The sequence below is a fragment of the Schistocerca nitens genome, chromosome 6, assembly GCF_023898315.1.
Source record: "Schistocerca nitens isolate TAMUIC-IGC-003100 chromosome 6, iqSchNite1.1, whole genome shotgun sequence".
Classification (NCBI taxonomy): domain Eukaryota; kingdom Metazoa; phylum Arthropoda; class Insecta; order Orthoptera; family Acrididae; genus Schistocerca; species Schistocerca nitens.
This window is the reverse complement of record NC_064619.1, coordinates 233,940,281-233,962,770: the sequence shown is the minus strand read 5'-3', so window position 1 is coordinate 233,962,770 and position 22,490 is coordinate 233,940,281. Positions and strand designations below refer to the sequence as shown.

At 37.3% G+C, this 22,490-nt stretch overlaps 1 protein-coding gene across 1 annotated transcript in view; it reads left to right on the top strand.

Annotated features, from left to right (window-relative positions):
- The window catches only part of LOC126262867 (fatty acid synthase-like), a 379,208-nt gene that overhangs the window by 50,616 nt on the left and 306,102 nt on the right, over positions 1–22,490 (top strand). The window contains exon 6 of the mRNA XM_049959735.1: positions 7,570–7,805. Coding sequence (XP_049815692.1) covers positions 7,570–7,805 — 236 coding nt within the window. The remainder of the gene's footprint in view (positions 1–7,569; positions 7,806–22,490) is intronic.

Below are 22,490 nucleotides of genomic sequence, written 5' to 3'. Positions count from 1 at the left end.
TGAATACCAAGATAAACCTAGTGCTGTAAAACACCAAGATGGATCAAGATCATATGCTTTTATAGAAGGGTTTCTAAAGTTTTCAAATACATCAAACAATAACACTGCATCAGTTTTAAGATATAGATCATGATAGTCACCAAGATTTTGTAATATTAAATTTTTTCACAAACAAATTTTGCATTTTTATAATCTTCATCACTTATTTCACGGTCAGTCAGTTCACTGTAAAATTCTTCTTTCGCTGGTTATTGTGTCTCTTCACACGTTAAACAAAAATCCATGTACTCATATGGATATACACCTTTTCTGATCACTAGATTGAATAACTCTTCTGAGAAAAAGTATTTAGTATTTCTCATTTGACCCTTTTTCAGATTTGATGGTAATATGTCAAGTGATAAAGCCATACATTTAAATGTATCAGTGAACTTCATCTTTAAATTTTGTGCAATCTTACCAATACTAATGTCTCTATATTAATTATTTAGTATTAAATCTATTTCTTTTTTTATCACAATTAAGTCCTTTTGCACTCTGATGTGAATCATACTCACGTAAATTATGGTAATAAATTGTTACGAAACTAGGATGTTTTAACTGTAAATAAGTTATTTGATAAAGGATTTATAAATTTTCCATTTAAATAGTCATGATGATGCATCTTTTTATTTTTATGTTGGGTAATGATATTTACACAATGTACATTTTTATTATCTTGCATATCTTGATTGTTATTCAGGAATTTATATTCTCATTTCTTCAGTTTCAGAAGAAATTCTTCCAATTTCTTCTACTTCTTGTTTTACAAATTCAATAAATTTTTGTGACAATTTGGCCCTCTATAAATAACAGAATTTTTATAATATCAATTTATATATTTATTATGATAACAGAATCCACTTGTCTCATGTTTTTGATATTTCATTGTATGTGAATTTTCTGGATTTGGTTGACAGTTGCAAGCCTGGTTTATATTCTTCAGTTATGAGATCCAAAATGCTTTTTGCAGAAAATTTTCGAGGTTGGGTTTGTGAAGAAGTTTTACCATCAGTTAGAACATACGGAGAATATAAAATTAAAAAGGAAATAAAAGAGATATATAAATGCCAAATAACTCACTTATAAAATTAAAATAGAATTCGAGAATATTATATACAGAATTTAAATGGAATATTTGATAGAGATATTGGAAGTTGACATGAAAGAAATCATAAATAAATTGTTTAGTACCTCATGTTTTTCCTCACACAATTAATGAAAATACAAGACAAAATTTTATTCTTTCAGAATTATCTCAAAATGATTGTGAGTATGCTTATAATGTAGTTAGAACACAACGAAAAAATTTACACTAACGGTAATACAGAATCGAAGATAGACATTAATAATTGTGAATAAATGTTAAGACTTAATTGCAATCCTAATTCAGTAAATTTATATCAGTGATTGAAAGAAACTTTGAGAATTATATGTTGGCACAAATATTTCAATATTTTAAATGCTTACACTCAATAATTATGATACAATTACTCTTTATCAAAATTATGCGACTGCATAATCAATTTTAGACTGTGTGTAACTTTGTTTTTTAATAACTTTTCTGCGCAATGGACTTTTTTTCTAACCATTCATCAATATGCTCGTTATGAAAAATGTGATTACAGTTTGTTTCTTACAAATGGATGTTTTTCATGAGTTAAATGTAGAGAACACTTGTTATCTTCAGATTGTTCTATTATTTCATATGCTTTAGATATTTTTTATATAAATGATTCAGACAGATTTTGATATTCTAAAACATACTAACAATTTGATTTATCTTGAAATTCTGGAAATAAATCTTCAGATAACTTTTGATTACTTGATATATCTTCCCAGTTTAATTTGTCTTCAAATTCTCTCATAAAATTTTCAGGTAATTTTTAACATGCTGATATGTATTCCCAATTTACTTCATCTTTAAATTCTCTAGTAAAATCTTCAAACAATTTTTGATTGCTTGATATTTCATCCCAATCCCAATTAATTTGACATTGTTGCTACTGGAATCCAGTTTACTTTATCTTGGAATTATAATATTTTCAGATAATTTATGATATAATGCAGTATAATCCCAATTTATCTTAACATTCTCAAATAAAATCTTGAGGTAGTTTTGTTTGCAAGATATTTCACCTCAGTTTAATCTCTCTGGAAAGTGTCTCATAAATTTGGCAGATAATTTTTCACACCTTGATATTTTGTCCCACTTTACTTTATTCTGAAATTCTCTTAAAATTTTTTCACATAAGCTTTCATTACTTGATGTAATATTCCAATTTAATTTGTCCTGAAATTATCTCATGAATGTAATATTTCAATTAACTTGTGATATTATATTCCAATTTAATTTATCTTGAAATTCTCTCATAAAATTTTCAAATAAAGTTTTATATTTTGACAAAAGGCTCCAGTCTAACATATGTTGCATTTCTCTAATAAAATCTTCAGGCAAATTTCATTCTATTATTAATATAGTTTCCCAAAATAAGTTATCTTGAAATTCTCTCATAAAATCTACAGATAATTCATAATGTTATCATATATATTTCAGTCCAAATTCACCAAATTTTTAATATAATGAACAGTTTTATTTTCATATATTTAAATTGTTGTCAAATACAATTTAAATAATTCCTTATCATGTAAATTTTCAAAATTATAATTAATCTCCTCCTTTTCCATTTTAGAATATCCTTTAATTCCTAATTCTTTTCCTTTAATTTTTAACACCTTAATAGTATCATTTTTCACCTTATTTTTTCTGTTATTCATTTTGTAGGCGACTTGCCTACAACAAATAATTACATAGCCGTCCAGTATCGTGAGTTAACGAAAACATATTTATTCGTGAAAACTCACAATGAGAAGAAACTAGAAAAAACAACAGAGAAGTAACAAAAACTAGGAGATCCTATAGTCTTACGGCAAAGAGAAAAAACAAAACATGACAAAAAAAAAAAAAACTCTCGCGCACTTTTGATATCACTTTGCACCAGACATGAAAAATATCAGTGCCACAATTTCTTTGGTAATATTATGATTATTAAAAGACCAGTAGGTTCTTGTTTTCTAAGTTTAGAATAACCTTTAAGTCCTAATTCTTTTGCTGTAGATTTCAGTTTGTTTACTTTTAGACTATTTGGCCTCACCATTCATTAAAAAATGATTTTTATAGATTTAAAATCAAAATATGTAAATTTTAGCCCTGTACAATGATATAGATTTTATGTTTTATTTATGAAGATTTTCAGAGGGTTAAAAGTTTAGGTATCTGGAATAATATAGAATTTCTGAGACATGAAAGAAGTTACAAATCTTTCTAGAAAAAATGAAATTACATGTAAAGAAACTAAATATAATAGCCCATTAGCTTTAGAATATAAAAATATTTTTACTTTATAAAAATTATTTGTTAATAAATGGCAGCTATTGTAAGTGTATCTAATGCAGCCATCACTAGTTTAGAAACTACTATGATGAAAAACAATTTAACATTACCTGATAATCTAATATTTGTAGAATTATGGCTTTCTTTCAAAGATAAGAAAGAGATATTAATAACACCAAATTTATTTATTTTTGTGGCATTTATTAAGGAAAGTCAGTGGTCAGAAAAACCAACAAATGATTTTTTAAATAGGAAGAATTTTTAAAGGTAAATGACATAGGTTATGAACAAATAGATAATGAAAGTGAAAAAGTGAGTATCTATCCCTACATTCTAGGTGATATGAAAACACATCTCCAAATAATTTATCTAGAAAAAGTTGGTTATTTGCGACTAAAGATATTTTTAAATATGCAATTTTGTTGTTGCCCTTGCTTATATTGTAATCCAAGTTCATCCCTACTTTACCTATTATGTCTGTTGCAGTGTGATCTGGGTTAAAGTAGACTAATCCTTGTTCTGACAACTAACATGTTCTCTTCTCTTACTAGTGGTTTGATAGGGGCCAGTTGTGGTTTAATGATGCATAACATACTGCCCGCTAGTCTTCTTCTTCTCTTGCACTATATCACATAGGCATAAAATTGCGAAATTCTGGGATGTTCAGTTCTAAGTCGTCTTTTACCATTGTCTCTGTGAGTACTCCAGTGTCATAATCAGCCATGATATTTCTTGGGAGCAGGTTCAGAACTCACCTCAGACCGTCTACATTCCAGTTATATTTGTCCATGGTTGCCAGGCCTCTAAACATCCAGGGTTGTAGGATTTGGGTATCATTGGATCTTTAGCTTGCCCTTTATTAATTATTACCACTACAGTTTCCTTCCACGGTGCAGGGACCCTTGCTCACAAGAGACATCCATTGTACAGATTGCACAAATAAATATCAAATTGGCTACATAATCCTTATATTACTTCGGAAGGAATCCCATCCAGTCCTGCAGACTTTTTTTTTTTTCTTTCAGCCTTAAAATTAAATGCCTAATTTCTTCTTGTGCAAATGGGTACTTAGGTTTATTGTTCCTATGTTGTTGTTGATATAGTCTTCAGTCCAGAGACTGGTATGATGCAGCTCTCCATGCTACTCTATCCTATGCAAGGTTCTTCATATCCCAGTACCTACTGCAACCTACATCCTTCTGAAGCTGTTTAGTGTATTCATCATTTGGTCTCCCTCTATGATTTTTACCCTCCACGCTGCCGTCCAATACTAAATTGGTGATCCCTTGATGCCTCAGAACATGTCCTACCAACCGATCCCTTCTTCTAGTCAAGTTGTGGCTCAAATTTCTCTTCTCTCCAATTCTATTCAATACCTCTTCATTAGTTATGCGATTCACCCATCTAATCTTCAGCATTCTTCTGTAGCACCACATTTCGAAAGCTTCTTTTCTCTTCTTGTCTAAACTATTTATTGTAAAGGTTTCTAAGTAGCCTTCAGGAATTACTTCCATCATTCCATTTTTGTTTTTCACAACTCTTCCTTAAATTGTTGTTTAAAGTACCTGCATCTAGGCAGCCTTCAGACTCTTTCTTCTTGAATCATGCTGCTCTGGTATAGCTTCCTGGCTCGTTTTGTTTTACATCTTAATTTCTGCAGTGCCTCTGTCTAGATGTAATGTACTCCTTTAGAATGAACTCTGCTGATAGGTATTGATGCCTACATTGCTCTATGCATGAGGCATGTTTTTTAAGTAAGTACAATTTTGAAATTAAAAAGGAGTGCTAAGATATTTCAATAATTTTTATTTTTACATGAAAGTCTGTACCTTAAATCTACGTTTCTACATAATTTCCGTCAATATTGAGGCACTTGTCATAACATTGTACCAGTTTTTTAAAATACCCTCCTCATAGAAGTCTGCCGTCTGACTTGTTAACTGCTGCATCACCAGTGTTTTGACTTCATCATTGTCTTGAAGACGCTGACCGCCCAGGTGTTTCTTTAAGTGCAGGAACTGATGGCAGTCACTGGGTGCAAGATCGGGACTGTACAGAGGATGATCTAGAGTTTCGCATCGAAAAGATGTGATGAGATCTTTGGTCTGATTCGTCACATGCGGATGGGCATTGTCTTGTAGCAAAATGATGCCCTTGCTCAACTTGCCACGTCTTTTGTTCTGAATTGATCAGTAGATTGTGCAATGTCTTACACTAAGCTGCTGCATTGATTGTCTCATTATGAGGCAGAAATTCCACAAGCAATACTCCTTTTCTGTCTCAAAACACTGTGCACATGTTTTTCCGGGCAGAAATTGTTTGCTTAAACTTCACTTTTCTGAGTGAATCTGACCTCCTTACAGCTCCGATCTTGTGCCCAGTCACTACCATCTGTTCCTGCACTTGAAGAAACGCCTGGTTAGTCAGCATCGTCAAGACGATGATGAAGTCAAATCAGTGGTGATGCAGTGGTTAACAAGTCAGGTGACAGACTTCTATGACGAGGGTATTCAAAAACTGGTACAATGTTACAACAAGTGCCTCAATATTGGCAGAAATTATGTAGAAAAGTAGATTAAGGTACAAGTTTTCATGCAAAAATAAAATTATTGAGATATCTTAGCACATCTTTTTTTAATTTCAAAACGGTACTTACTTAAAAAACGCGCCTCGTATCCTCACTGTCAGTTCTTGCACTTTAACATCTACATTATCCCCCAGTGATGGATTTCCTGGACACTGAAACACTCTTTTTAATTCTTCCCAGATAGCGTACTTAATTTTATGTTGGGTCCTCATACACATGTTTTCTGTGTCGTCTTAGCCTTAGGCATCAGTTGTTATTTGTGAAGTTTGAAACACCTTTTCCATACACCATCTCTGCCTACGAACTTGGTATGTGGACTGAAGATGGTCAGTAACTGAACAAAATGGGTAACCTACAAAAATAAATGTTTCTTGTGGTCGAGACTTTTCATCTTCATTTTAAAGTACTAAGAAAAACAACTGTTCTCCATGATAAATGTTCTCAAAAATTATTGGGATATTAGTGTAATTTTTCATTAAAATATGTCCTTAATGTATAGGATACTTCTAAATTCCCCCTTCATGTTTCATTGAATCATGATAGGGGCCTTGGGTAGGAACTCACTTTTGCAAACATTTTGTTTTCATTTTCCATAATTCAAACATGAAAAGTAATAATCACTTTCTTTCATTTTTGGTATATGAAAGAGGTACTGTAATTTGCTGCGACTCTGCTAATTGTTACATTTTTAACTAACTAACTAATATGGCAACATGCTCTATGTTAACTGCTGTTGTAGCAATGAAGCACGATGCAGACTACCATTAGAAGAAGGTAGATATTGTTCAATGATACATGTTAATACTGTATGTTTCATTTGTCCTTTAGCATTGCACATAATAGTAAATTTCCTAGAATTTTCTATTAATTACCAGGTTGAGAAAATTCCTGTTTTTTATTTTCTCAGTGGTTGTAGGAGAATGAAATTCATTATTTTACTAATTTCTCTTCCATAGCACAGTTTGCAGTTTCACATTTCTAAGCACAGTTTGCAGTTCCACATTCCTATTTAAAATTATACCCTCTCAGTTTCCACTACAAATCACAAGTAGTGTAATATGAATCTATTAACGACAAAAATAGTTAAAGTATGTGTTTTCTTAAGGTAAAGGACATACAAATACCATGTACTGTGACAAGAATTCATTGCAAAAAATCGTTCAAATGGCTCTGAGCACTATGGGAATCAACTGCTGAGGTCATTAGTCCCCTAGAACTTAGAACTAGTTAAACCTAACTAACCTAAGGACATCACAAACATCCATGCCCGAGGCAGGATTCGAACCTGCGACCGTAGCGGTCTTGCGGTTCCAGACTGCAGCGCCTTTAACCGCACGGCCACTTCGGCCGGCAATTCATTGCATTATAGTCTTAATGTAACCCAATAAATTGTTTGGTGTCTTTGTTAAGCATTTTGGTGTAGATTATCCCTTTAGTTTCATACAAATTTGACTTTTTTGTAGTGGAGAATTGTTGCATTTTTGGTTTTTGAGTATACAGTATTTTATTTTAAGAAACATAGTGATATAAATGTTTATATTCTTGACAGGGAATGGTTATGGGAGAAGTGAAGCATCAGTTGCCTTATTTCTTCAGCGTAAAAGAGATGCCAAACGGATCTACTGTTCTGTTCTTGGTTCTGGGGTTACCTGTATGGGAGACAGACAATGTTTCTATCCAGCCACGCAACTACAGTTCACACATCTGCTGAGAGAATTTTATGAGAAGTTTCCTGTTAATCCTTCAGAAATTTCCTATTTAGAGGCTGATGGTTCCGCGGCTTTGGTAAGTAATAACCACCAGATTTTATTTACAAGTTTCACTACTGCCCGCAAGACAGTTTCACTTGTCAGTGGGAACGGATTCCATACTGTACAGGTCTTTTTTTTATGTGATAAAGCAGATGGGAAACCTATAAATATGTCACAATATGTTATTTATCTAGTTTAGTCAAATTTATTTCAGAGCAATAACTCAATATACAAGGACTGATTTATGTACCGTATATACCTACTAACTGGGTGTTGATGACTCAAATTAGTATTGTTTTGATGTGCCTCTTGTATTATCTAAACCTGTCATTTAGATACTGCTATTTACAATTTTATAGTTACAGAACCTTAATTTCTTGTAGCTGTATGCCTGGACTTGCATGGTAGTATGTTACATTGAGAAATAAAATAGGAAATTGTAATTCAATAAAGTCTCAGTTTTGGTTTTCAGTTTAAGAAAATATTGCTGTATTTATGGAATTACTGGTTCCGTGTCACTTGTGAGTGTGAAAATTTATTAATTATATAAATCTAGTTGACAAACTGTTACATATTTTCTTGACTTTCTAATGGCTGTGAAATAAACTAACTTCCATCTGCAGCTGTAAACATTTTTGTTCTTCATTAAATCTTGACTCTTTAGATCAAATAAACTAAACTCCATCCAAACAGGCTTCGAAGGGCCCAACAGTACCAACTGACCACAGTGTCATCCTTAGTGAACTGGCATCACTGATTACAGATATGGAGGGGCTTGTGGTTGGCACACTGCTCTCACACTTGTTGTCAGTTTTCATTACCAGAGCCACTGCTTCTCAATCAAGTAGCTCTTCAATTGACCTCACAAGGCCTGAGTGCACCCTGCTTGCCAGCAGCACTCGGCAGACCCAGACAGTCACCCATCCAAGTGCTAACTAAGCCCAACAGCACTTAACTTTGTTCATCTGTTGGGAAACGGTGTCACCACTGTGGCAAGGCTGTTGGCAATTAAATAAAATACTTTCACAGTGTGTGAATGTTCAACAGAACCAGTCAGTCACCCATCCAAGCACTAAACAAGATTGACAGCACTAAACTTTGGTGATCTGATGGGAACCGGTGTTACTACTGCAGCAAAGCAATTGGTACTCAAATAAAATGGATTCAGACATTGTGAACTTTATCGTTCATAAATAACTTGTGGATATCCAGCTTCCAACTGTGGCTAATAGTGTGTCCCCTGTGAGAAATGACGTAGTTCAACAGCTGGATGACATAGTGCAAGAGATAGATACAGATTTTTCCAACTATGATCATCAAACATTAATTATAAATTAATAAAACAAACAATGAATAGAACAAAGCATTTAAAGAGAAATTGCTTGAAGAATGCTAAGAAGAGATTTATCAAGTAGGCAGTCTAGATGGAAAATTAAACTCTTCCCTAAATCTATTCCTTCAGTTTGAGTCCTCTTTTCTCTTAAAGCAAACTAAGTTAAATGAAACAGAATCAAGAACAAGAGATGGAATACTTGTGAGATTAACTTATCTTGTTCAAGGAATAGAGAGCTTTACTTAATTCAGATAGTAAGCTCTAGCCAAGAGTAGGAATTCCACAACCACCAGTACTGTAAAATCCTCTAGTGGTGAAACACATGTACTATATATGTTAAATAAAACTCTATAATAATAACACAGCTTCTACATTCAAAAACTTAAAAGCTCCACATTTGACATATATTACCACCCATGGTCTGAACATCTTGACACATTAGTTTGCCCAGACTATCACTATCTCCGGTAGGCCCTGAAATGTGATCAACTCTCCCTAGCGTCCTCCTCACACAGTGCACTATAGCCTTCCATTGCCCTCTTAACCACTGTAACATACCAATTTACATATAATCACCACAAAAAATTTTATTTTGGAATGACCACCACTTAAATGGATGAGTGCATGAATGTACATGGAAGAACAGCCCATCTTGGGGACAGCCAGTAACAAGTTACTGAACATATTCTGCAGAATGTCTCAAACAGCATGGCTTTCTGCAGCATTACACAGAATATTTGGAATCTCCCAAGTGATACTAATTTCCTTGTACTCCAGTGATGGGGACTAGCTCCACAGCATACCTTCATATCTCACTGCCCACTGTTCTCTTGCACTTAACATCCATTAATAAACAATCCCACACTCCATTTTTATTATATTTATTTACTTAATTATTTTTTATTACTGTTTTAATTTTCATCCCCCCCCCCCCCCCCCCTCCTTGTTTTCCTCATCTCCTCATCCACTATCCTCCTAGGTTTTGATTTCATAATTCATTCCTCTTCCTGTATCCATTTTCTTTACATCACCTTCCACATCTAGTGTTGCTATTTCCCTGGTTGGTTAATTTTACCATCCTGTACAAACTCTTCTTCAAACTGGTTCTCACCCAACAAAATAGTCTTCACTTCCACATAACTGTAATTCCTCAGGCAGGCACAGAGAAGTATATAATACTGCTGTGTGCTGTGTGATCCTCTGCCTTATGGCACCATTTAAATGTTGTATGAAGGGGCATGTGGACAGCATACAACTCTCCAAGCTGTTATCACTTTTGCATACCTTGAGACTGCTGCTTATTATTCAAGAATGTCCTTGCTTAGTGTCATAAGGGTGAGTGCATTCTGTTACATTCTACCCATCAAGGAAAAAATCCTGGGAGTACCAGTAATTGAACCTGGATCCTCTGCATAGCAATCAGATACAATGACTGCTCAGCTATAGACATGGGCCTTTGCTTCCATATGTCTCAGTAATTCCTACAACAGTTTAACACCATGCCAATATCAATGTGTGGTTGCATTTACAATAATAAAAGAAAGAAAATTGAAGACAGTATTATGGAAAGAGGAGAGGAAGTGAGTGAAGTGGACAAGGAGACCACACAGTATAATCAAACTAATGTAATTTTATTTATTTTTATAGTATGTGAAGTTCAGAACTCACATATCAATTGCCCAAAGCTGTTCAGTATAACTCTCAAACATTCTTGAGAAGATATATGTTAAAGTTCTCTGAGTAAGTCATTAAAATTAAAATGAGTTTTGGATGGGCTGCATAGCTCTGTAATACAATTCTCACTTGCAAAATAGGGCCCCTGGTTTCCATTTCTGGCTGACGCAATTTTTTTAAAAAAGGTGCAGATTCTATGAACGTTTCTGTGAAGTGTCAAATTAAAAAATATCTGTTGCACTCAAGGTTGGTAATTGCTGGCCCAAGTTCTTACCCACCTCTAGCCCTGCTAACTACAATAATCATAATAATAAAGCAATTATCAATTTTTGCAAGCTACTGACTTTGCATCCATTTGCATAATAAATGCATACTAGTATGAGAGAGTGCAGGTAGAATAAACATATTTTGTTATTTCTGCCCATCTTTGTGTTCATCGTAATTGTTGTTTGGTTGTTCATTTCGATGGTAGATTCTCCACCCCGTGAGACATAGTTGGATGGTTTCTTGGAGGTATGTACATTGAAATAATAGTATGTACAGATTATTTTCATTACATCATGTGTTTAATGAACACCCATCTTGTTTCAACACCAGGAAACACACACGGAGCTTTACAACATTTTCAGTTTACAGACTACATGTTCTAACTCCATAAAGCAACGATGACAGACAGATGTACTCCATCACTGCCTGACAGAGAGACTCCAACTATGTTGACTATTATGGAAATATACAAAGATGTATATGAGTTCTGTTCAAAAAATTCGGGAATGTTCACAACTTTGCGCCATTGATGTGTTGGGACAAAGTGTGGTCAGCATCCCTGCACACACCTGTGTTTTATGTGTAATTGTCAGAAGTTTCATTGTTGTATGTCTGTTAGTTATTATTCAGTACTGTATTGAGTAGAACGTTGTGTCACAGAGTTTGTAGATTTCGAGATGGCAGAGTTAGAGGAGCAACATGTATTTAAATTGTGTGAGAAACTCAAGAAAACCTTTACAGAGACACACCAAATGATGCAGGAAGCCTACAGTGATAAGTGACTAAGCCATACTCAGTGTTACAAATGGTTCACATGGTTTAAAATGATCAGACGGAGGTTAAAGATGATGCTCTTTCAGGAGACCCTGTGGCATCTACCAATGAGGGCCATGTCAGGAATATCAATGAAATTGAGTGTGTCAATTGGAAGCTGACTGTCTGAGAGATTGCACAAGAATGTAATATTTCAGTTGGATCGTGTCATGAAATCTTGTCACAGCATCTTGGAATGCACACTGTTGTCACCAAGTTCATCCCACAGTTCATGAGCCAAGACCAGAAAGACCTTCGCCTTTCAACCTGTGAAGAGTTTCTGGATTGCGCAAATGACGAGATGTTCCATAAGAACTCATCAGGTCAGGTCAAATGTCAAACCATGCTGATAGTTTTCCTTGACTTTGAAGGATTAGTTCATCATTCATTCATCATCTGTGCCACAGGGACAAATTGTTAATCAATAGTACTTTGGGATGTGTTGTGATGCCTGCAAGAAGATGTGAGAAAGAAACAGCCTGAAAGGTGGTGAGACAATTCATGGCTGTTGCATCACAATAATGCATCCACACTCTCATCCCTATTGGTGCATGACTATTGCGCAAGAAACGAAGTTGCCTCATCCTCTGTACTCTCCAGACCTGGCCCCTGCAGCTTCTTCTTTTTTTTTTTTTTTTTTTTTTTCACAAGTTGAAAACCCCGTTGACAGGATGAAGGTTTGCAGTGAGAGATAAGATAAAAGAAAATTCAGCAAAAGAAAAGTCACAGACAGTGCTTCGCACAATCCACCAAGATGCATACCAAGACTGCTTTCAAAAGTGGAAACGGCTTTGGGGGCAGTGTATCAATTGTAGACGAGATTATTTGGAGAAGATCATTCACAATAAGTGAAAGGTAAAAAATATTTTGTGGAAAGAATTTTGGAATATTTTGAGCAGACCTTGTACATGAGGGCTGTTCAAAAAGTACCCCACTTCTATGTACATCAGTCTTTATTCACATACAATTATTTGACACTAGTCATCTTCAAAGCATTCCCCCATTAGTAGCCTGCACACAACTACCAACACTGCTGCCACCAGTAGAAGAATCACTGGAAAGCCTCTTTTGGTATGGCATGCAGATGCTCTGTTGAATTCTGTATAATGTCATTCTGAAATCTAGTGTCCTTCAGAGTCTGTTTCTGTTTAGACAAAAGCCAGAAGCCACTCAGTGCTAGATCACGGGAACAGGGAGGTTGACAAAATACAGCCATGTTGTGTTCAGGCAAAAAACTCTGAATTAATTGAGAGCAATGAGCAGGTGTGTTATCATGGTGGAGGTGACACCTACTCGCTGCCTGTGAGTCTGGCCATGTGCATCTCACTGCTTCATGAAGTCACTGCAGAATCTCTTGGTATTACTCCTTCTTGACATTGGTACCATTTGGGGCATACTCATAGTGGACCATGTCATTTTAGTAAAAAAAGATGGTCAGCATGACTTTCACATTGATGCCAACCTGCCTCGCTTTTTGGGTCTTGGGAATGATGAATGCATCCATTGCAGTGCATGGAACTTTGTTTGGGGGCTGTACTCATACACCCAGGACTCATCACCAGTGATCACTGTGTTAAGAAAGGTGGGATTACTGTTCACAGTATCCAGTGTGTTCTATATGATCTTCGAACAAAGTTGTTTCTGCTCAGTTGTTAGCAACTTTGGCACAAACTTCTCTGGGATCTCCCTGATGTTCAAATGTTTTGTTAAAATGCAATGAATGGATTCAGTTCTAATTTTAACCTCATCTGCAAGTTTTCTGATCATAATTTGCCTATCCTGCCCAGAAGGATACTTACATTTTGCGCAGGAACAGCTTAATTCTGATTGGCTGTTGATGTAAATGACCAATCAGAACGTTCCTTCCTGATCATTCTCACAGCAAATCTTGCCATATCCAGTCACTAATTTGATAGTAATTAACATTGTGTGAAATATTCTTCAAATTGATAAATAAACTTATTCTGCCTCTAACTTCCATTCTGGCTGCTTTTATACAAAAGCATGCTTACACAGGCATACGTCACGTGAATTGTGGTTGCAACATAACTTTCTCATGGTTCGTTTGTACAAGGTTTTACATAAAATGAAATATTAAACTTTAATATATGAGTGGTCTTTTGCTAGAATGAACTAAGTGACATTTAGTTAGTTTTGAGAAATAAAGGACTGAAGTTATGAATATACAGCAACTTATTTATTCAAAAATATTTATGAATATAGATGTGGTCTGGTGCATAATGGATGTGAAAAACTTTTACAAGCATTTTGAGCCTTGTAGCACATTGTTTAATTACAGTTTGAAACTTAAAACTACAGAGAAAAAATCTAAAATATGAGGTTTGTCCGGAAAATACATATAAAAGTTGAATAATAACGTTATTTTACAAATATTCAGGTATTACAATATGGTCTCCTTCAAAGTACTCACCCTGAGATGCGATACACTTCTGCCAATGCCGTTTCCACTGTTGATAACATTGCTGAAAGTCTTCAGTTGTGATGTTGTTCAGTTGCCATGTCGTTTCCGCCTTGATGGCTTTCACATCTTCCAAGTGCCGCCCCCGAAGCACCATTTTGCATTTTGGGAACATGAAGAAGTCACACGGGGCTAAATTGGGTGAATAAGGTGGGTGGTCTGTCACGGTGATTGAGCTTCGGGCCAAAAACTTGTGCACAACGAGTGACGTGTGAGTGGGCGCATTGTTGTGATGAAGGATCCACCTGCCCCCTTTTGCCAACTCCGGTCGAAATCGGGCCACACGAGCTCTGAGACGTGTCAGAACTTCAACGTAAAAATTTCTGTTCACTCTCTGGCCAGGAGGGACAAATTCCTTGTGAACAATGCCCCTAGAATCAAAGAAAACAATCAAAATTGTCTTCACATTGGACCTTGATTTTTGTGACTTTTTTGTTCTCGGTTCTCCTGCTAGTTTTCATTCCTTGCTTTGAGATTTGAGCTCCACATCAAATTCGTAAAACCAGGACTCGTCTCCAATGATGACTCGGTTGAGAAAGTCCCCTCGTTCCTCTGCTTCCAACCAATCCTCACAGCACTCAACCCTCGTTGCTTTCTGTTCTGGCATCAAGAGCTTCGGTACGATTTTTGCACAAAATTTCTTCATTTCACGTTTTTGTGTCAGGATTTCGTGAACGATTGTTTCGGGGACTCACAGCTCATGAGCAATCATTCTGACTGTCAATCTACAGTCTTTAAGAACACAAGCCCAAATTCGTTCAACATTTGCATCGGAACTCGATGTCGACGGGCGTCCTGGGCGAGGGTCATCGTTCACTTCTTCTCGACCATCCCGAAACCTTTTTAACCACTTGTTCATGGTTGGTTCCTTCAGAGAATTGTCTCCGTAAACCTGTTTCAAACACTCAAAAATCTCACAGCCATTCTTGCCTAGCTTTGCAAGAAACTTGATGTTGACGCGCTGTTCCTCAATCAGAGAGAGGTCCATGCTGACGGCAGGTGAAAAAGGGTAACTGTCAACAAGCTGCCGCATACTCCCACCTTCATGCAGAGTGCTCTGACTCAAAATGAGCATTGATGGGATTGATTACAGCAGTAGTCCCACTTGGCAGTGACTGCAACTTGTAACAGAAAGACATTGTTCAACTTTTATACGTATTTTCCGGACAAACCTCGTATACATGTACGTCTGGTTATTTTGTTGTCACATCACATTAATGCGCTTCAGTACAAAATACAAAGTAAAGTTTTCTTGTTTTTGTATTATATTCATATATAGATCTATTTGGCAACTGAAACACACAGATATAATTTCAGCATTTACGTAATACAGCATTATTAAGCAATTTTTGGAATTAGGAGAGAACATTGGAATATACTTAAGGTGATGATTATGCTTCCCCATTACTCATCTTCTTCATTACTGTCACTGCTCATTTCTCATACTTCAGCCATTTTGAGACCCTTATGGAACTCATGGTATGTTGGGCGTACATACATTGGAAGGCTCTGAATCGCTTTCAGTTTCTCAGGGCGTAGAGTGCGCCCTAATGGATACAGTGTAGGTAGCATAATTTGACTGAGAGAACAGTGGCGAGCTTTTAAGCATTTATTTAAATTCACTGAAGAGTATTCTTCCATGTCATTGTGGCTGTATTTGTACTCCATTATCCCTGGCTTCTCTTTTGAAAATCTCATTTCCTTAACCCTAAGCCACTCAACCTTTTCTCCAGAAAGATTTACTTTTCTGTTAGTCACTGCTTTTTCGAGTAGCATAGTACTTTTGAAGTCACTACAATCCATTTTTAAAACTTCAAATTTACCTTTCTTCACTCTGGCATTCTCAATATATAATACAATAAAGCTGTTCTGGGGCAAATATTTCTGGATAATGCTGTAGTTTCATCTCTATATCCCCAAAACCACTGTCATTCGGAAGATACGAGTGACCAGGTTCAGCAAATTTGTGCGTAATTTCCTCAATGTTAGTTTTGTCACTCTGAACCAAATACATCCAAATTGTCATAATTTTAAAATTCCTGTTTTGCCCCCCACATGAATCTGACCATACTACCATGCTTGGACCAATGTCATGAGATTTGACATACTTCAATACACAGGAGCCTACCTCTTGAGCTCCCCATGAAGCAGTACTTTCATTCCAGCAATGCATTACTGACTTTCCACTTTTAAAGTCATGAATTCCAAGATTAAAGCAGGAAAGTTGACATTTATAGTATGCAACACCTGTTGTCAATTTTGGCAGCAGTAATGCTTTCTGCAAATCAAATGAAAAAACTGTAAGATTATCTGCTGTCTTGGAGTTCTCCATATCGCTTTTCAGACAATCTCTTGCAGCTTCAACCTTCCTGTGGTGCAATTCCTACTCCTTTCTTAATCTTTGTAGCTTCTCAGTGTCTGCCTCACCAGCTCTAAGTGTCTCCTCTGCTATAATTAGCGTGTTTAGCCTGTCACATGTTTGACATGTATCCTTTTGAGGAGGCTTGAAACTGAGATTGAAGTCTCTTCTAAATACTTTTTTGTACACTGATTGACTGGGAGGTTTAACATTGGGATCTTCTTCTTTCAGCTTATCAATGAATAATCTGTACATCAAATTAAGATTAAGTCTACTGTCCAAGTACTTTTTTGATGAATCTCTTCTGCAGTAGTGACTTGATGTACTGGGAAAACTACACTCCTGGAGATGGAAAAAAGAACACATTGACACCGGTGTGTCAGACCCACCATACTTGCTCCGGACACTGCGAGAGGGCTGTACAAGCAATGATCACACGCACGGCACAGCGGACACACCAGGAACCGCGGTGTTGGCCGTCGAATGGCGCTAGCTGCGCAGCATTTGTGCACCGCCACCGTCAGTGTCAGCCAGTTTGCAGTGGCATACGGAGCTCCATCGCAGTCTTTAACACCGGTAGCATGCCGCGACAGTGTGGACGTGAACCGTATGTGCAGTTGACGGACTTTGAGCGAGGGCGTATAGTGGGCATGCGGGAGGCCGGGTGGACGTACCGCCGAATTGCTCAACACGTGGGGCGTGAGGTCTCCACAGTACATCGATGTTGTCGCCAGTGGTCGGCGGAAGGTGCACGTGCCCGTCGACCTGGGACCGGACCGCAGCGACGCACGGATGCACGCCAAGACCGTAGGATCCTACGCAGTGCCGTAGGGGACTGCACCGCCACTTCCCAGCAAATTAGGGACACTGTTGCTCCTGGGGTATCGGCGAGGACCATTCGCAACCATCTCCATGAAGCTGGGCTACGGTCCCGCACACTGTTAGGCCGTCTTCCGCTCACGTCCCAACATCGTGCAGCCCGCCTCCAGTGGTGTCGCGACAGGCGTGAATGGAGGGACGAATGGAGACGTGTCGTCTTCAGCGATGAGAGTCGCTTCTGCCTTGGTGCCAATGATGGTCGTATGCGTGTTTGGCGCCGTGCAGGTGAGCGCCACAATCAGGACTGCATACGACCGAGGCACACAGGGCCAACACCCGGCATCATGGTGTGGGGAGCGATCTCCTACACTGGTCGTACACCACTGGTGATCGTCGAGGGGACACTGAATAGTGCACGGTACATCCAAACCATCATCGAACCCATCGTTCTATCATTCCTAGACCGGCAAGGGAACTTGCTGTTCCAACAGGACAATGCACGTCCGCATGTATCCCGTGCCACCCAACGTGCTCTAGAAGGTGTAAGTCAACTACCCTGGCCAGCAAGATCTCCGGATCTGTCCCCCATTGAGCATGTTTGGGACTGGATGAAGCGTCGTCTCACGCGGTCTGCACGTCCAGCACGAACGCTGGTCCAACTGAGGCGCCAGGTGGAAATGGCATGGCAAGCCGTTCCACAGGACTACATCCAGCATCTCTACGATCGTCTCCATGGGAGAATAGCAGCCTGCATTGCTGCGAAAGGTGGATATACACTGTACTAGTGCCGACATTGCGCATGCTCTGTTGCCTGTGTCTATGTGCCTGTGGTTCTGTCAGTGTGATCATGTGATGTATCTGACCCCAGGAATGTGTCAATAAAGTTTCCCCTTCCTGGTACAATGAATTCACGGTATTCTTATTTCAATTTCCAGGAGTGTATTAGTATGATTATGGATGTGAATAATAACTGAGTCAGCACTTTTATTATGAGGTACATGTTTTCTACGCTGGTCACATAAAGAACTTGTCTTTTCTTTGGCTGTGGCTCAATGCACTCTGCTGCCAGAAATCTGTTGTTTCTTTAGATAAGTTTCTTTGCATGCCTTCACATCATTTCCATCCACACTAGGAATATAAAAGTTCCTAGAAAACTTCTTCTTGTCGGTTTTAGAACACTTCCTTTTTAATGGGAACATTTTTAACTGAACCATTTATTATTGATGTCTGCACATCCCATGACCCACTTCCATAAAATGTGTCAAAAAACTTTCTTCTCTCCACAAAATTTATTTTTTGCCACCATTTTTGTCTACATGAACAATTAAAATCAACAAATGTCTTTCCTGGGACAGTCTCCTCTTTTACTGTTAATGTAAGTTTCCCCACTATATCGCTTCTTCTTCCTTAGGGTTTTCTTCCATTGCTCCCTGTTTCCTTTTTTTTTCTTTTATTGCCAGATATTTCATGTTCATCTGAAAAATAAATCAGATCTTAGATCTACAAATTCATTTTCAAAACTGATTTATTAAGAATGCCAATCATGAGACCAAGTTACGATATTCCATTTCATTACTTATAGCTGACGAATATGCGAAATACAATTCTTTCAGGAACTCTTCTGCCAGAGTGAACCATCTCCACATTAAATCATATTTCCTGCCCTAAATAAAGAGGTATTACTTTCCATGGGGTCAGTTTTTCTCTCCCCTCATTATTTAGGGCAGCACTGGCCGAAATATCGACATACACTCACTATCGATTGTGCAGTGACCTTAGATTTACTACTTGTGGTCATGGTTTGTTCTGGCATGTGAGGTAAACAACATAACCTCCAATTAATGAGTTTATTCTATAAACTAAAGTATCACTAGTTATTAAAATCCACTTACCATTTGATGATTGAGAGGCACCATCACTAGGTTCATATACATCAGAAGAACTAGAACTAAGCGACTCATCTTCACAATTATCATCGTTTTCTGCCATTGTGCAGGAACTTGCGCCTGAGCTATATAACGTGGTAGCCATCTTGTGATGCTGCATGGTTCACTTTGGAATAAGAGAATTAATAGTACCAACCTTCTGCCAAAGAAATCCCTTGCTACAGCAACAAAATGAGGTGAGTTGCCAGATAGTTCATTTTGTCATAAGACAAAATGAAACCCTATCATCTTAAAATGGTGAAGAACTCAATTTTTTTTAAAAAAATGTCACTTTGTTCATTCTGGCATAAGACCACTCATATGTCCCACATACACTCTCTCAGTCATTCTCAGGCACTCACTCAACATAATAAAATCAAATAATAAATTTGACTGATTTTTGTATTACATAATGCAAAGTGACTAAAGTTTTAAAAAGGAAATTCTAATTAATTGATTTTTATGCACTGACAATTTTGTAATGGCTTCAAATGATAATTAAAGTCAATTTGCTAGTGTTCCTAACTTGGTTTTAAAAAACTAGCATAGGTTTTAGGACTTTTAGGTAATTCTCTTTATCTCTGGAACTATAATAAATAAAAATCCAAAATTTGAACAGCATCATTCCATTAATAACAAAAGGCTGTGTACCAAATGTGAACTAACTCAGATAATAACTAATATGGATTATTTAGATTCATAGAGGGTATGAATCTTCGTATCAACTGAATGTTATGCTATGCATTTCACACGGCAGGCAGTGCCAGCTGTGCTGTGAGCCGAGGGAACAAAAACGTAGCCATCCTGCAGCCACCGTACTAGACAGCTGCGTTACAAGATATCCAAGCTGACACAAGGCAGGCTCCCCCGCAGTCAGTGTCCTTATGTAGTGACAGCTGTGAATAGCAGTTCAGGCACACAGATGCCCTGCGCTGAAGCCAGGACCCTTGGAGTGTGATGGAATACTGGATGAAGACACCATAGCTGAGCCCACCACTGTGTGGCTCTGGCTCATAACCGAAAACTGTCAGGTCTAGTAGCGGCTTGCAGACCAGCAGCTTGCTGATGCTAGTTGAAATGGAAGCTTTTTCGTCCCACATTTGACTGCACGGCATTGGCTATTGTCAGAAGCCCCAGAACCAGTCTTAATACAAATGCAAGTGCTGCTAAGAGCCGACCATGTGTATTATAGTTGCTGTGGCCATCAATGTTGTGACAGGAGTTTGCCTCAGTCATGCAGGTAACTCAGGAAGCACAGTGTTGAGTCATAGCTTGTGGAAACTTAGCCCACCACTATGGTACTCTATGGCATTGCAGCATGCTGTTCCAGCAGTATTCTAGCACACAACAGAAGTATTTCATATACAGCTTGCTTGTATGAAGTCTGGTCTGTGCTTGTTGCCACAACAGGCAAGAAGAAATAAACTCTCTGAGGTTTTCCATGACATTGTTATCTGTCAGAGACAACTAAGGACTTGGTAGATCAGGTGAACAGAATGGAGAGCACCATGAAAAGAGATTATAAAAATATGATAAATGATAGTAAAATAAGAATAATGGAGTGCAGTTAAGTTATGTCAGGTGATGCAAAGGGAATGAGATTTATAAATCAGACACTCAAAATAATGAATGAGTTTTGCTATTTAGAGAGTAAAAGAATTGAGAGTGCAGAAGTAAAGGTATTATAAAATGTAGACTGGCAATACCGAGAAACATTTTTTTTTTTTGAAAATGAGAAACTTGTTCATATTGAATTTTGGATGGAACACTTAGTGAATTAATTAATAATGTTTGTCTTGTGTAATGGATTGGTAGATGTAGTGAGAATTTCCAACTATTTAAACTGATTTATACAATGAGCTGAATTACGATTTTTAATTCATTATTCTTGTAACCCTTTTCTGTTATCTGATTGTGACCACATTTTGATCACTTGACTGCTAAAAAATTATGACATAACTTTTTTCTTGAGTGTAGTTAGGAATACTTTGTAACTATGAGGCACTTCCTGTACATCCTGGTGAACGTACTCTAAAGTCATAATATGTTGACAACATACTTCTCATATGCTTTTTCCATTTCAATTGGCAATCCACATGCAGCCCTAAAAAATTTGTGTTTGTTATTTTATCTGTATAATAATCATCTACATTTAAGGTGAAAGTGTTAATTAATTTCTTCAAACCAGAATTTATACTGTTTCTTTCCTTTTTGTTCAAAATTAGTTTATTGCCTCTTGACCAAGGGTAAGCATCACTGTGGATTTCATTTGCTTTTTGTACGAGGAGCTCTGTTGTGTTATCAGGAATTATATTGATGCTGTCATTCGCAAAAGAGAACTTTTTCCCCTTTATATAACATTGTCTGGAACAGTAAGGATCCTACTATGTTACCTGTAGGAACTCCTGCATTAATGTGTTTTGGAGCTTACAAATAAAATTTCACTTCATCTGAGACTGTATTGTCTCTATTGTATGCATCCTGTTTTCCATGCATGATGGAACCATTAATTTGCTACTCTTCTTGTTATTAATCATTCTACAGTGTGTCTTGAAAGACGCCCAGGAGGGGTTGATGGGTCATGTGGCATGGCCATCAGCTGCTGCCACCGCATCCGCTGGCTGCCGCAGTACCAGACTTGTGTGTGTGTGTGTGTGTGTGTATGTGTGTGTGTGTGTGTGTGTGTGTGTGTGAACACGCGTGTGCGCACGCACTTCCCCTGAGTTAATCATAAACAATATCGCCATTCGTTTAACTTAAGTTTACCTTTATTTACAGTAGGTGCTGAAAATGATGTCCCTCTTTGCTAAGAGGTGCGTGACACCTCGTGAACACATTAGCAAAGGCTCAATGAACTTTGGTTGCCAAAATCTGGGAGATGACTAACTGAACCCTGTCTTCCACCTCTTCTAGCATGTTGGAATTGGTTGCATACAATTTATCTTTTAACATTCTTCAAGGATAAAAATCACACAGATTTAGTTCTGGAAAAGGAGGAGGCCAGTCAATCATCTTATCATCAAAAACACTTCATAATGCTGTCATAGAAG